Here is a 15,022-nt window from a genome sequence, read left to right as displayed (position 1 = left end):
AACCTGAATCTGCATAACATGCATGTGTATTTTATTCATTAAGGTCAAGGATGTTGAACTAAAAAAACATATGTGACAGCTTAATATTGTCAATACAAAGATTAAACTAATTTAAGTAGTTGTAACTCCACAAAATAGCCTATAATTTGACTACATTACAAAGGGGTAAAAGTGATTTTGCAAATTCATATTTTAAATACAAAGAAAGTATTATCTCCTAGTGCACAGGGAGAAAATAACAACATCCTGGAGTTCTACAAAGAATAACCTTTTGTTGATAAAAGATGGCAAATGTTTGAACGTTCACGGGTGTGCATATCACAACTCAAAGAGGATATGCATGCATGATTCAAACACACATATTTATCTGAAGTACTAATGCTTTCTATTAGCCTTCAAAGGCAGACTTACGTGTGCCCACAAATGGCAACCCAGCAGGCAGTGACATCAGTCCTAGAGATGATGTGGCCTGTATAGTGTGCAGTGAAATGCAGTGCTCTACTTGTTTGCAATGGTTTTATTTTTCGACTAGTTTTTATCACACTTGGCATGAACAAGGGAACATGTGCTTTGCTAAATTTGAACTTTTAAGATGAAACTGAATTAACTGAGAACCAAAAAATTGCTTCTGAATTTTCCTAAGATTGAAAAATGCCTTCCCTCTCATACTAGGAATGGCAAAATAAATGACAAATACATCTTGAAAGTTTAAATGTGAGCTAGGAAGACCCTGTGGTTTGAGAACAACATTGTTGGCTTTTTTCTTTTTTTAGACACCTGAAATAAGACTGTAATGTAAAGGCTTTTTCCCACACAGTACCCTTTTGCTAACATGAAGACATGTATGAAATCTAAAGCTAAAGAAACCTAATATAAGCACTTAACCTAATATAAGCACGATTTGCTTTCTTTGTCAACCAAAAAGTTTAATTAATTTGCCATTTCATAAAACTTAGTAACCATCAAAATATAGAGTCAACTCTTGCTCCAAAATTTAAACTTATATTCTTTCTTTTTTCTGCTAGTGTTGGAACAAAATAACTATATTGACTAAAACAACCAGACACATATCCCTGGAGACACCCTCCCCTCCTAAATTCCCTCTTCCTTCTCATAAAAGGCATGCCAGGGTACCCAAGTATAAATACTTTGTATATAAAATGAGTGCCCTGTCATGCTGATATTTTTAAGGATTTGAATTCAAAATAATTTTAATACACAATTCAAGTTCTAAATTGCAGGATATGTTTATAAGGAATCTAGTGATAAGTAATAGGTCAAACAACCTGTAAGAATCAGCTTATAGTACAAGCCTCATTGCATTAATAATGTCACAGTTAGTATGTTTATTAAATTAAATATTACCAGCAAGGGTCTTCTAAATGCCATGTTCCTAATACTAGATTACATATTTATTTCAGAGTTAGCATAGTAAGAGGGGGAGCTATCACTAGAAGGTCTATTAAGCCATGTGTTTTTTTTCATTGCTTTAATAGAACTATTCAAATCAAATTTTTCACGCCATGCCTTGAACACCACTGCAAACCATACTGTGGGTGTAAAATACACGCAAGGAAGATATAATCAGCTCAGATGAGACCAGTGACTTGTACACCATCAAGTTTACTTTATTGTGAAAGCAATGGGGTTTTCTTTCAAGTGAATATATTTTTTAATGTGTGTGGCAACCTAACATACAAACTGAGGACGGGAACCAGGAAAACACACAAATCTCAGAGCAACTGAATTAAACCAAATATAACGCAATGCCTAAAATTTTGCCTAGTCTTCTCTGAGAGACTCTTATTTTGTTCTGGTAAAAGAAAACCCGACTGTCCAAAAGTAAATCTCGTTGCACTCAGACTATAACTTCAATAAATCACATACATTCAACTTCCTTAAAAAGTATCAGTTACTTTTTTAAAAACTGATTTTACTGATATTAGGCTAAAATATTACTCTTTTAAACATCAAAATTAGCCAAGCAATCACCAACATACCAGGGTCAATTAAATATGTTTAAAATTGATCACTACCTTTAAAGTTGCTGACTACTTCATAAGTACATTTGTCTAAAAATAATAATTGTTGCTGTTTCTTTCCCGGGAGTCTACATAGGTTTGTTTTCATACAAGAGCATGGGTTCTACGTTTTTTCCCTCGTCTCATGGCCAAAATGCCTATATGACAAAGTAACTCAAAAACACACACAAAAGGTGCTGCACCAGATAGGACAGGCTGAACATCTTATAAAAATCACTCATGAACACATATGTTGTCCAAATACCTATGAAGCATTTTAAACTCTGGGAATAGGAACGGTCTCTGTTCAACGAAGCTTTTGTTCCAAACCTGCAGCTTAAGCAGAAAGCAGAGCATCCTTTAAAGCTTCAGTGCTAAAAATATAAATACTCAATATCACCCCCCAAAAAAGGTGGGTCACAAAGAGTTGTAGCAGTGATATTTATATGAAAATGTTAACTGCAGGAGATAAGAGGTTCAGAAAGTTATCTATAGACCCTAAATTGTTACAATTTAAAAGCTCCAGTGATGTAAGTCGGTCCTAAAAAGATAGAAACAACCTGATTTTTGAAACAAACTGTTAGTAAGTTTCTGGTAGTCCGAAACAGAAGTCCACGCCCTAAATCCTATGCGGCTGCCAGGCCTGGCTCTGAAAGAGCAGCGGAGAGAGGCTGCGCGCTTAGGCCAGGGCCCAGGCCGCGGCCCTTCTCAACCGATGCTGCGGTCGGGGCTACTCAGAGAACTGCCTGGACCCAGGCTGAGACCCGCGGCCTGAGTTAGGCCTGGACTTCCAGTCTCGCCCCACAGCCTGCTTCTCGGCCTGGACCTCTGACCTGGATCCCTGACTGGGACAGCCCTGGGCGCCGCTGCCCGCCCGACGGCAAAGCACGAAAGCCCCGGCCCAGGCCTCAGGAGCCACCCCGCACCCGGGCGAGCTCCCCGGACGCCCGTCCCCGCCTCTCTGGGCTCGGGTGCACCAGGGCCAAGCTGTAACCTCGCCTGCGGGGGCAAGACCTGCCTCCCACCGCCGCAGCGCGCTTTGTTCCCGCCTCTGTCTACCCGACGGGCGGCGTCCAACCAGAAGGTTGAGAACCCAGGCCGCAGCATCTCCTGGCCCGAGCAGCACCCGCCGCCGGCACGCTCAGCCTCGAGGGACATTGAAAATTAGTTAAGATGGCGCGGATTGCGAGTGGCGGGAAGGCACGAGCCAGAATACAGTGCTAGCCGCACGCTCGTCGTCTTTCTACCTCTTTTTGAAAATACACTGTTAAAAACTGAGGAAATCTGGGTTTACGGAAAGGAATCGTCGTTCCTCTCAGGCTGTCTCAGGAGAGAAAAGGCAACTCTAACAGGGGACGCGAACTTTGATTCCCAAAGGGCCTCCCAAATCTAGACTTTGATTTCCTTGGAACAGCAGCAGCCTCTCAGACGCACGGACAGTGTCATTTCACCAGACACCCAAGACTTTTTGGAAGCGAGGAGAAATGATCATGTTTTAAAGGGACAAGAAATCACAATGCCTCCGAGAGGAGCGCGAAGCTGCAAATTTACCTCACGCTGACTCAGTCCACACAGCAGATGGTGGCAGAGCTGCAAGGGAAACGACCTCCCCAATTTTTTAAAAATACTTCCTAATATCAACCAAAGCGCGTCTTTCAGAACAAGGCACTACGTTCCTGTGAAATCTATCCTCGGCTCCTAAGAGCTTCGTTTACGCACATGACACCGGCTCTTTTGCTCACGGTGATTGTCCAGAGGGCGGCGGGCAGGGCCGGGCAGCGCCGGGTTTCCGGGCTCCTGGGCTCCCGCGCTCCAGCGCTCCCGCGACCCGGCCTGGGCGGAGAGGAGAGGGCGGCCCCCGCGGCCCCGCGGCCTAGAGCCCCGGCACCCCCCTGGCTCCCCGGCCCTGCGCCCCACCGACCGCACGTGCTCCTCCTCCTCGGCAGGAGTGGGCGGCGGGGTCCGAGGAGCGCAGCCGGGGTCGAGTGGGTGATGACACAAATGCACTGCTCCACTTCAGTCGCCACACATGCACCGTGTCTTGTACTTTTGTCCTCTTACTTAGTTCTTAGATGTGAGGAGGGAAAAGAAACACAAAGGAAATTCAGTCCTTGCTTTTCTATGTGGCAGACAAAACTCCACGGAACGCCGTCTAGTGGTGGAATTGTCCAGGGAAGGCAAGTTAGTTTTATCCTCCCACGAATTTTCATTTTAATTAGAAATTTGAGGCCTCTTTACATCCGTCAAACTGCAGAGAGGACACAGGACAATGTCTAGGTAAAGGTAAATTTAGTCCTGTAACCTGAGGCTGGCCAAGACTAAGCAAGAATGTCTAACCATTTTCCGCCTCTTGCCTGGATCACCTTTCTTTCGAGACAAAAGTACAAAAGTCTCTTCTCCACGAGGTAAACAGTTCTGCGGGCTCCACTAAGACGCAGCGCCCTCCAGGTTGGAATTTCGCATTTCTGCATTTGTTCCCCAGGTGTGGATCTGGCCTGGATAGGACTGGCATAAGATTCCACTACAGAAGGGACAGAGCAGTGCCCCTACCCCCACCCCAGATACCTCCCAGAAGCAGTTCTAAGCTCAGTGGTTAAAAAACGGCCCTTTCGCGAGTTTGTTCTACGGGTCTTTCGCCACCCTACCCCTGCCCAATCTTCGGACACCATCCACTCGAGAAACGTAGGCTGTTCTGTGTCTGCGTTTACAGATTCGCCACTCACCTCCAAGGCCTCGTATGTACAACCAGAATTTACTAAATCTGCGGTCAACATCCTATTCTGACATGCATTTAAATTACACCCTACTTTCAGCCAACGCCTCCCGCCTTACTCTGTGAAATTTAAAGAAATTCTTAACTCCTTATTTAAAGAACCTCCTTTTCCTGTTCGCATTACTTCCAACTTCAGAGAGAATCAGATAAATATGATGAGAAAAGTGCATATGTTTTCCTGAAAAAAGAAAATGAGCACAGAAAAGTGAAATTTGGCTCATAGGTAGCCAAATAATTATAAATAAGAGGAAAAAAGTAGTTCCTGGAAGTACTATAAAACAAATTTAAGGGGGGAATGGGAGGTGGCTTCCATTACACAGGCTGCCCATATTGGAGTGGGGACGGGCTAGTCTTCCTTAACCCTTAAATATCATCACCTATAATAATTAAATTATTTTCAAACTGTAAACTGCTTTCAAACACCATAGTTAGTGTTTTTACCAGGTTTATTTTACTTGTTATACACAGACGATACAAACGAGCAAAAAACAAAACGTTTCTCAATGGAGTGTGTTCTTGTATAAATTATTCAGTTCACAGACAAAACGAAACAAATATAAAAATCACAACATTAGATTTACAGAAGAGCCAAAATATACACACGTTTAGACCCTGAATTCCTATTAGGAAAAAATCCCCCCATGGACTGGAATCTAGATTGAATATTGTGTATGATGCATATTTCACATTAATTTTTAAATACAAAAAAGTATAGGTTTGCTACACAACATTAGAAATCCTACTAATCTATTTCCAGGGGGATTAATGCTCCTTATCAAATATAACAAGACTTAGGGGAAGATCAGTCTTACTTGCATTAATGCTAGTGTTCTCCCAAGGAAGTCAAATTTCAGCTGTTTCTAGGTGGTGGGGAAGTCATTTTCAAAACTAAAATGCAGTAAAATATACAACTCACACAATTCATCTTCACTAGACTACACTATAGTTACCAACAATTCAGTCATCTATATCATTAATAGAGTATTCATTACAAAGATTTACAGCATATAAAGGTGGAGGGGGTACTGAAAGATATTCAGAAACAGTTTGTCAGCATATTTGGCACCTGCACAGACCAGTAATGGATTTGGCACTTTGGGGAAAAACAAATAAGGCAAAATAATATTGCTGATGTCGAGCTATTCTATTTAGAAGGAAGGGGGGGAACATACAACTCCAGTTGACTTTGCTTTGCAGGCATCATGCCACTTGATCGACTTGCCTATGAACAGACACCTATCCTTTAAAGGTGTTTGGGTGGATTCTCCTTAGCTATTTGTGTGCATTAGGGCACATAGTAATTATTTCATGCAACGGATTGAGGAGAAGTGGGAAACCCATCACTGTTGAGTATTTCATGTTTCTAGAGCCTCTCAGAATATTATCTCACAAGAAAATTAAAAGAGAGAGAGAAGAGAAAGTATGAGAGAGGAGAGAAAGAAAAGCAAAGAAAGAAAAGGAAATAAAGGTTAAGCATGAACTGGTTTTGTGCCTTGACGAGAATAAAAACTAGCCATTCGTTACAATAAATTAACACTATGTACAATCATTTCACAGGCTTTGTTCCACTAAAATTATTAACATCCCTACCATCCATCCATCCATCCATCCACTCGGGGATAAGAAAGGACGCGCTGGGTGGGTCCAGGTTCTAGAGTCAACATCCTATGGTTAATGTGGAGGCCGAGACTTGGCGGGTCGGAATCGCTGCTGCCTGACAGGACTGCCCAGGTCTCCTAAAGGTGAAGAGTTTCATTACAAGAAAGAGAAGTAGGAGGTAAGAGAAAGACGAGGGGGAAGAGGATTGTAGGAGGATAACTCCACAGAAGGAGAGTAAGTAGGAAAACCAAAAGGTTTACAGCAAAGTTGAAGGTCGGTGCGCTAATTGCAGAGACTGCTGTGCAAAAAAAGGTTAAAATCACGCTCGGAGACCTGCACTTATTCGCTGCAGACGGCCATCGAGGGTCAAATAAAATGAGGGGGTGCGCAAGGAGGAGTATGGGGTGGCGGAGCTGGGGAAGAGCTGTGAGGGGCTGGCTGGGGGTCCGGGCCGCGGCGGGGCCGGGGCGGGCAGGGACGGCCTAGCTGTGCGAGTAGAAGCCATAGTAGCCGCTAATGTCCTTGGCGCAGTTCTTCTCGCAGTCCCGCTGGGCCAGCACCTCGCTCTTGAGCGGGGACGAGCTCTCGGACACGGGCGTGTCGGCTGGCGAGATCCGCCTCCGCTTGGCCTGCTCGTAAATCCCCGAGTCGCTCGAGTCGATGGACTTGATCGAGGAGGGCGTCTCGATCCAGCTGGAATCGGACAGGTCCTTGGGCTTGGCGTCCTCGGCGGCGCCGGGCGGCAGCGGCGAGCGCTCGGCGGCCAGGCCCTCGGCCTCCTCGCCCAGGTAGGGGTTGGCGCCGGCCATGCGCGCGGCGGCCGCGGCGCTGTTGGGCCAGCAGGGCAGCACGGAGCCCGACTTGGTGCCGCAGTACTGCGGGGGGCTGCGGGCGCCCCAGCCCGACGGGTCGGCGTAGTAGCCAAGCGGGCGGCCAGTGCAGCCTGCAGCCTGCAACGGCAGCGCCTTCACGCCCGCCGCCGCGTAGGAGAGCAGCGTGGCCGCGTTGCCCGCGAAGTCCGTGGCCGTGTCGTAGGCCGAGGCCGCGAAGTCCAGCCGGTTGTTGGCCGGCGTCACAAACCAGCGCTGCGGCGAGGGCGCGCCCGGGTCCTCGGCCTGCTGCGGCGACAGCAGCCCGTTGGTGTGTGGCACGCTGCGGTCCGTACCCGGCCCGGGGCCCGCGCCCGCGCCCGGGTGGAAGCGGGCCTTGGCGTAGTTGCTCACGAACTGGTCCTGCAGGAAAGAGCCGGCCATGGCGTAGCGGGCCCCGGGCACGATCTGCGAGCGCGGCGAGTCGTTGGGCGAGGGGGTCAGGCGGTCCATGTCACAGCCAGTGTAGATCCTGCGGGGTAGGGAGAGAGAGAGAGAGAGAGCCGGGGGGTGGCGCGGGGGCCCCTGGGGGGGGGGGGGGGGGCAGAAGGGAAGGCCACCTCTACTTTTCGCCCACCCCCACACCCTCCATCTACAAACTTGCAGTCCAGAATTTCCTGGAGAATACAAGAGGCCACAGACCTCTATCATTCCCAAAATAAATCATGGTATTATGAAGGAGCCAATCTGTCTATGCAGGGACCTGAGCAAGATGCAGACCATCAAGGGAACGACTTCCCTCTTCTCTTGCTCTCGTCAAGTATACTGGGGTACTGAGAGAGGGGCACAAGCAAGGGCTTTCATCCCACTTTTCCAACATTTGTGTGCACATTGAGGCAGATTTACCTAGGGACTAAGATGCTCTTTGCCCATTGGGCCTTTCCTCTGCAGTCAGAGTTTCTGGGTGAAATTTCTAAACAAGGTACTCACTCCTCCACCCTTTTAAGACCTATGTCCGTTTGATTGTTCAGGTCATTTCTCTCCTTTTTCTAGATTGTTTCAGAAACCCCTAGGGAAAAGCCGCACACGCAGAAATCATCAAAGACTGATCTTCACCCGTGTTCTGGAACTCGAGGTTTGCTGCTGGAAGCCTGCAAGGTACTTAGTGTCTATTGTTTCCCCTGTGTGAAACTTTCACTCCCACGTCTATTAATACAAACAAGAATTACTACTCAGAAACAGTAGTCATCAATCAGAAATATTCTCTTAAAAGAAAAGGTGTTCTTTACTCTGACCTGCTTTTCCTAGCTTTTAGTCCATTACGGCAGAAACTTCGGGGCAAACCTACGGTGCAAACCTACTGTGCACTTACCAGTCTACTCCGTGCAGTGGACCACTAATAATAGCTAACCTTTACGGAGCTTGACTATATGCCAGGCATTGCGAGCTAGGTAACTTTTATTATCCCACTTTACCGATGAGGAAATTGAGGCAAAAGGACGTTAAATAACTTGCCCAACCACCGACAGTGATTGTGTTGTTGGGAATTACCTTAGATAAAATAATCAAAGATTAACTTTAGGCCCTGGGCCTAGAAAATCACATTAGAATTGAGAGGAAAGCAAGGGTTGGATGAAGATTGGTAGAAGTGTTTTCTCATACACATGCACACATGCCTCCCTTTTTATTTAGCTCACACATAAATGTTTTAATCTTTAGTCAACAGACTGTTTTGAAGGAGAACCTCAGTCTTGTCAGACCTTAATCCTTCAGGGAGGAGATTCCCTGGTGAGTGGCCAAGCAAGCTCCTAGTACCCCATGAACCCTTATACTTCTCCCTCTTTCTCCAAAATTGAGCCATGCCCAAGTAACCAATGTAAAAGGGGAAAGGAAGAGTGTCATAAACCAGTCAACTCTTCCCTATCCCCTAAAGATATCAGGTGTTTTTTGTTTTGTTTCTTTGTTTTGCTTTGTTTTTTTTGTAGAGGTAAAGAAGTTTTTATGAAAAATTTAAATTGATTTAACATCAAAGAGGAGTGGCTTTTCCAACAGAAGGCAGCCAGAGGAGGAGGGGCATGTGAGAGTTTTGCTGTGGCTGCTCAGGTCCATTCTGTTTAGTGCACAAAATTTCCCTCTTGAAATTGAATTCCAGTTTCAAATAAGAGAAGTAGAGGGAGGCAGGAAGGGAACATAACTAGCAAGGTGCAAATATCTTCTCTGTTTATCACCACAATATTTTAAAAAGAAAAAAGCAGTCTGCAAAAGATACAGTTTAGATGCCCATCCAGGTCCCACCCACTTGGGATTGCTGAATTGATTTGTGCAAAATAAAATGCTTTTGAACAGATGTTCACAACAGAATTAAAATCTCAAAATCTACAGGACTCTCCTCCAACATCTCTAGTCTCTTGGGCCACACACTTTCCACTGTGCTGGGCACACCTTTTTAGATTGTGAGGAATAGAGTAGCCAAGTTTTTATTCTGGGGAATCATATTGATGAGACTTGCTTCCTTTGGAGTACTTTTGAAGAATATATATAGTGGTTATAGGCAGTAATATCAATGACTGTCTTTTAAATTATTAGAAAATATCAGGAGGGATAGTTAGTATCCGCTTGGAGATGGAATAGAGGCAGTCACTTGTCCCTTTCTGCACACACATAATCTATGCTAGTCAAAGGCAGCTTCAACTTTTTAGCTCTGTCTCCGGCGCTCAATGTAAGCCATGAAATTAAGATGTATGTACCCTTTCCTTTTATGGTCAGAAAACATGGGGGAACCCCACAATCCAGAGTTAGATTTATAACACTATCTGAACTCTTAGGCACTATGGACCCTGAGTGAGAATTGCAGAACAAGCCCAGAAAGCATTCAGTTTACACCTACTGTTGCCCCCAGAGAACAGCCTTTTGATACAAAAGAGGGAGGTAAGGGAGGCCTAAAGAAAAGGGCACCAGCATGTTTAATTAAAACACACCTAGATACAAAAGAAAGAGGAAAATATTTTTCTTTTGAAGTTTATAAATAATACACAGCAACACCGTCTGAATCTTTCCAAAAGCCTAAAATGACCATAACAGCGGTTCTGCTCACGAACTCGCCTGTGGTGGGTGCACATTTGTATTCAGTCCATGGTAAACTTGCACAGGAAATGCTATTACACAAAACTTGGAAATAGGTAAATAAAAGTCACATATGCTAAGGAGACTGGTAACAACTGCCAGAGGAGCCACATGCACTTTTAGGCAGAATTGCCCGTTTCAGACATAGACAATCTGAGCTGAGCATCTGCAGCGCTACATACAGTACTCGCATCCGGGAACCAGGGCAGCCTCCCCAGCCAGCCAGCCAGCCCCAGAGGCCCGCCAACAACTTTGTAATCCACAGGAAAGCTAAAATTAGGTGGAGGAAACCTCTGACCAAAAACCACACAAGTACCAAGCCACAAGGTCACCAGAGAGAAGGGGAGCCAACAACAACAACGACGACCAAAAAAAAAAAAAAAAAAAAAGAAGAAGGAGGAGAAGAAAGGGAAAACCTGTAAAACAACCTTGTCTTCACACATTCTAGCTTTCAAAATCCTTGTACATAATAATCCACCTTTGACCTAAAGCCCAATTCCACAACTATTTGAAAAGGAAGATACAAAATTACTTACGTGTCATAATTATCCCGAAATCCTTTTGCAAAGGGGTTGTGATCTATTTTCAGTTGTGTAATCTGGCAAAGAAAAAAATGAATGTTATCTCACCTTTTTTACATGAAGACTGGGTGTTTGAGAATATATCATCTGCCACTTTTACAGGGGCTTAAGGCCTACAATTTATTAAATAGCAAGGTTTTCCTAACTGAAAAATTTGAGGGATTGAGTGGAAAGGAAGTATCATGAAAGTTATGAGAAACATGTTTAAATAAACGATACCTATAACTAAAGGACTGCTTTCAGTTAGCTCTCCTGCTTTTTCTAAATTGATTCAAAATCACATTTTTAAAATGCTTGTTACACACAGTGTACTTATTCAGACAAAAATCTTTAAGGAGAACTTGAATTCATCACTAAATGTTGACTATTTTAAGTATTTTATATTTTAAAACATTTGTCGTTTCTGACTCACAACCTGAGAAACCACAAGTTGCATCTTAAAATCAGGTTGGATTTAAAAACATGTTTTAATTTCTGATATTATCATTTAAGTAAAAAAAAAAAAAAAAGACAAACACAAAAACCCCTATCACTCCTAGTAGTCAAATCAGCCACTAAAATCAGTTTTTGCAAACTTGCAAAATCGGAAGAGGTTCAAGTGCTAGAAAGCTCAATCCATAGCCCTTAGTAATTTGATTTATTGTAGTTTTCACATATATGAATGTGTATGTTCTTTTGATCTCCCAGAACAGTGATGTTTGTTCATTTCAGCCATCAGTTCTGAGATGGAAAAAAAAGAGAGAGAGAGAAATTTTTTTTTAGATGCCAAAGCTTGCCAAGAATAAAATGCACGGGGAAATCTGCTTGTTTTCTAAAGGAAAGAGAGACTTAAAAAAAAAAAAAAAGTAGATTTTAATCTGTTCTAGTTCGAATCCCAAATTAAAACTCCCAAAAGAAGAGTCTTTAGAAATCCTGGCCACCTCAAAGGTGGCCCGGGTAACCCGCGACGAAAACAAATAGAAAGCATTTTCCCACCGGCTTGGTGTTTAGGAAAGGTGCCGTGGGCAGGCCCCTAGCCCTAGGCCTTAAAACGCACAGCGGAGCCAGCTGTTGCTGATGTTAGCGCTGCTAGTACCCTAGACCTGCATGACCGGAGGATGTGAGAGGGTAGGAGAGAGATGTCTGTGCCGCCCGCCTCGCGCCCAGCCCGTAGGTCTCCTTACATCCGTGTTCTGGTAGGCGGTGACGGCGATGAACTGAGTCTCAGGGAAAGTAAATGTCTGCACGCGGCCGGGCTGGCTGGTGTCTTCCGTGCCGTCCTCGTTCACTTCCACCACATGCAGGCGGGGCTGGTACTTGTGCAAGGACTGTAAAACCACCATCTGTCCGGCGGAAAGAAAGGGGAGCGCCGGGTGGCGTGTTAACGCGGTCGCTGTGCGCGTGGCTGTGTGCGCCCCGCTGCGCGCCCGGACTGGCGGACGCAGCCTGCAGCCAGCCTCCCAGGCTCACTGACCGCAGGACTCGCCTGGCTGGCGGCTGACTGGCTGGGGCAGACCGGCCTTCGCACCTCTGGGAGCGAAGATAAGCCGGGGCACCGGAGAAAAGGGGGAAGCCGACCGCCCGATCCTCAGGGCCCTTCTCCTAGTCCTCCTGTAAGGAGGAACAAAGATTTCCACAACCTGCAGATCTTGTGGGGTTTCTTCTCAAAATCAATCAGTATTAGTACTTGGGAAGGTCGGGCACTCCAAAATTGGGCCGACGGGGGTGTTGTCAATGAGAACAACCTCATAAATTTAACATAAATTTGGAGGGTGGAAATCCAATTTTTAAGTCTTTTTAATGAAGCAAAGAAACGTGTATCCAGTTCCATATGCTGCTTTGCACTGACGAACTGGATGTCAGGGAGGAAGGGGTGAGAGAGAACACGAGCGCTTGAGCCACTGACCTGCCCATTGTTATTTGAAGCTCCTTTGTTGTTCGTAAGTTTTAATTTTCCAAAAGAGATTTCTTGGCGCATCCAGTGAGCCCCAGTGTTGGGGGAATCCGGATGCATATAGACCCGATTTCCTAGAGAAAGCAATACGTTGTTTACATATGCCCCCGGCACTGCCCAGTCCCAGCTCCTCACCACGTAGGACACACACACACACACACACACACACACACACACACACACACACCTTACTCCACCGTGAAGCCCATTAGCTGGGGCTTTTTTAGGCCGTTCTTTCTTCCTATTAACTGGGGGTGATTAAAATAGCTTTTGCATAATCCTCCCCCTTCTCGCAGCTCAGTCTGTCCCCCTGTCCCCCTCGTTTCCTTTTAGAAGTCATTGGCCGATCGTTTTAAAAGTCGCTCGAGCCAGTCCACAAAGGCTTTAATTAATCATTCTCACCTAAATAAGTGTCAAGAAAATGTGTTAATTGGAAGGACTTGCCTTGCACATTGGTGTCCGCTTTGCCGCAAGGAACCCATTTGCCTCCTTGAAACCTCCAGTGATTGGGATCCGCCAAAATCACATCCACAAAAATATTGTAATGAGCCGTGGGATCGAGACCAGAAATGTTAAAACTTAAAAAAGGAAACATGCGCCTATTTAAATTAAGGGGTGGGGGGAGAAAACAAGGAAAAAAGAAACATAAATGTTAAAGATTAAATGCAAGAAGCGGGGCGCCAGATAGCAAAGCAAAACTTGTTCTTGCAGCAAATAGGGACGAATATTTGATGGGTTAGAAAAAGGGTGGTGGGAGAAGAAAAGAAGTGCAACCCAAATCAGGGAGAGCGGCGGGTGAGCTGGAGTGGGAAGGCGGCAGGTATCACTGCCCAGGTGGAGAGAGAGGTTGGCGACCTGCGTCTCCACTTGTCCGTGCATGCCAGTGTTGATGCGTCCCTCCCATCGCCCAGCCGCTGGCCGGGGCTCTTCCTTTTTCTTGCCTTCCTCTGGCCACTGACTGGCTCTCCAACCACGTACCTAGAACGGGGTGCCCGCCACCAACATCCCCGTGGCGGTTATCCCTTCCACTTTCCCCCTTTCTAAAACCAGCCAACTCTAGGGCGCCTTCCACTCCGCTCCCGACCCCAAATCGTCGCTGCCGCGGCAGTCACAACCTAGGTGCACTTGTCCCCGGCTGCGCCTGGAGCAGCGGCAGCCAAAAATGTAGTATTACCTTCCCTGTTTGGTGATGATCATCTCCGTTTGGTGCCGGTGAAATTTCAGCCAAAGAGGCCTGTTGCACAGGTACACCTGTGCTTTGCCGGGCACCAGCCCCGGCTGGGTGGAGGAGAACTGGTAGAACGGAGCTCCTTGGTAGGAGTGGCCGTACTGCTGTGGGTAGGGGTAGCCGGCCGTGGGGTATCCCTGCGGCGAGGAGTTGGACAGGAGGCTGTTGTAGGCTCCGTTGGTGATGACTGGGTGGTGGGCCATGTAGCGGCTGGGGCTGCCGATGGAGAAGGCGGGGTGCGCCGGTCCGTGCTGGCCGGGGTACGGGAACATGGCACTGGGAGCAGTGGCCGCAGACTGTGGCTGGCTGGACTGAGAGAGGAGGTAGCGATCTGCAGCAGAGCCATCGAAACTGTGACGAAGCTCAGAGACCCCGTCCAAGACAGGAGAGAGTTTACTTCTCTGGACGTCCCCTGGTGAGTCCTTGGAGTCAGGAAAATTGTCTGTATCTGACTGATTCGTCATCCCCCTGGTAATTTTTTTCAAAGGTGAACTTCTCTCCAGGTTGTCAGTGGTCGAGATAATGGGATGATCGTGCAAGACAAGCTCGGATCCGCCTGAATGTGGGTAGCTGCTGCTCACATTGAGAAATTTCTTGGAGAGCATGATAGAAGGAGAAAGGCAGTGCTCCAGCTGCATAGCTCTAGAACCTGAACACTCGCCCTCCCGTCCCTGGTTTTTAAAGTCCTATTTATCATAAACTAGAAATCCACAGACCCCCTCACTAGACAGAAAGCACTTCAACCAGCAAATGCTTCTCAAAGGTTTGATTTACTTTTTTTTTCCCTGGGAGAAGAGATTGGCCAATTGACACTATGCAGCAATCAGAAAAGGCTCACTTTTGATCTTGCTGCTTGTGCTGCCGATGAAACGGCTCCTGCCATTGGTTAACTGCTGACAGTAATTTAATTAGATAGACATTAATTAGGATAATCACCTGGCTCCTGGTAGCGACG

The 15,022-nt window shown here is 46.1% G+C and overlaps 1 protein-coding gene across 2 annotated transcripts; it reads right to left on the bottom strand.

Moving 5' to 3' along the window:
- Nucleotides 1-2,330: 2,330 nt before the first annotated feature.
- TBR1 (T-box, brain 1) lies at nt 2,331-15,021 on the bottom strand. Of its 2 annotated transcripts, XM_025404383.1 has the most exons (7): nt 14,014-14,819; nt 13,284-13,438; nt 12,792-12,913; nt 12,070-12,228; nt 10,862-10,923; nt 6,863-7,734; nt 2,331-2,664 (listed from the first exon to the last, which is right to left on the bottom strand). In XM_025404383.1, exons 1-6 carry the CDS (start codon nt 14,703-14,705, stop codon nt 6,876-6,878), a joined length of 2,049 nt encoding a protein of 682 aa, XP_025260168.1. In that variant the 5' UTR covers nt 14,706-14,819; the 3' UTR covers nt 2,331-2,664; nt 6,863-6,875. The 2 variants fall into 2 exon arrangements, with proteins under 2 accessions (XP_025260168.1, XP_025260167.1); XM_025404382.1 differs by lacking the exon at nt 2,331-2,664 and having other exon boundaries at nt 5,223-7,734; nt 14,014-15,021.
- Nucleotide 15,022: the final 1 nt, after the last annotated feature.

The sequence above is a fragment of the Theropithecus gelada genome, chromosome 12, assembly GCF_003255815.1.
Source record: "Theropithecus gelada isolate Dixy chromosome 12, Tgel_1.0, whole genome shotgun sequence".
In the NCBI taxonomy this organism is placed as follows: Eukaryota; Metazoa; Chordata; class Mammalia; order Primates; family Cercopithecidae; genus Theropithecus; species Theropithecus gelada.
The sequence above is the reverse complement of the archived record's forward strand: the minus strand, read 5'-3'. Positions and strand labels throughout refer to the sequence as shown.

Bases quoted from the DNA above. Each gene is read 5' to 3' on its own strand.
- TBR1 (XM_025404382.1), bottom strand. From the start codon at position 14,705: ATGCAGCTGGAGCACTGCCTTTCTCCTTCTATCATGCTCTCCAAGAAA. The intron at 12,914-13,283 runs GCAAGTCCTTCC...TGCTTTCTCTAG, and splicing joins AGCGGACACCAATGTGCAAG to GAAATCGGGTCTATATGCAT. The intron at 12,229-12,791 runs GTCAGTGGCTCA...TCCGCCGGACAG, and splicing joins CTTCAAATAACAATGGGCAG to ATGGTGGTTTTACAGTCCTT.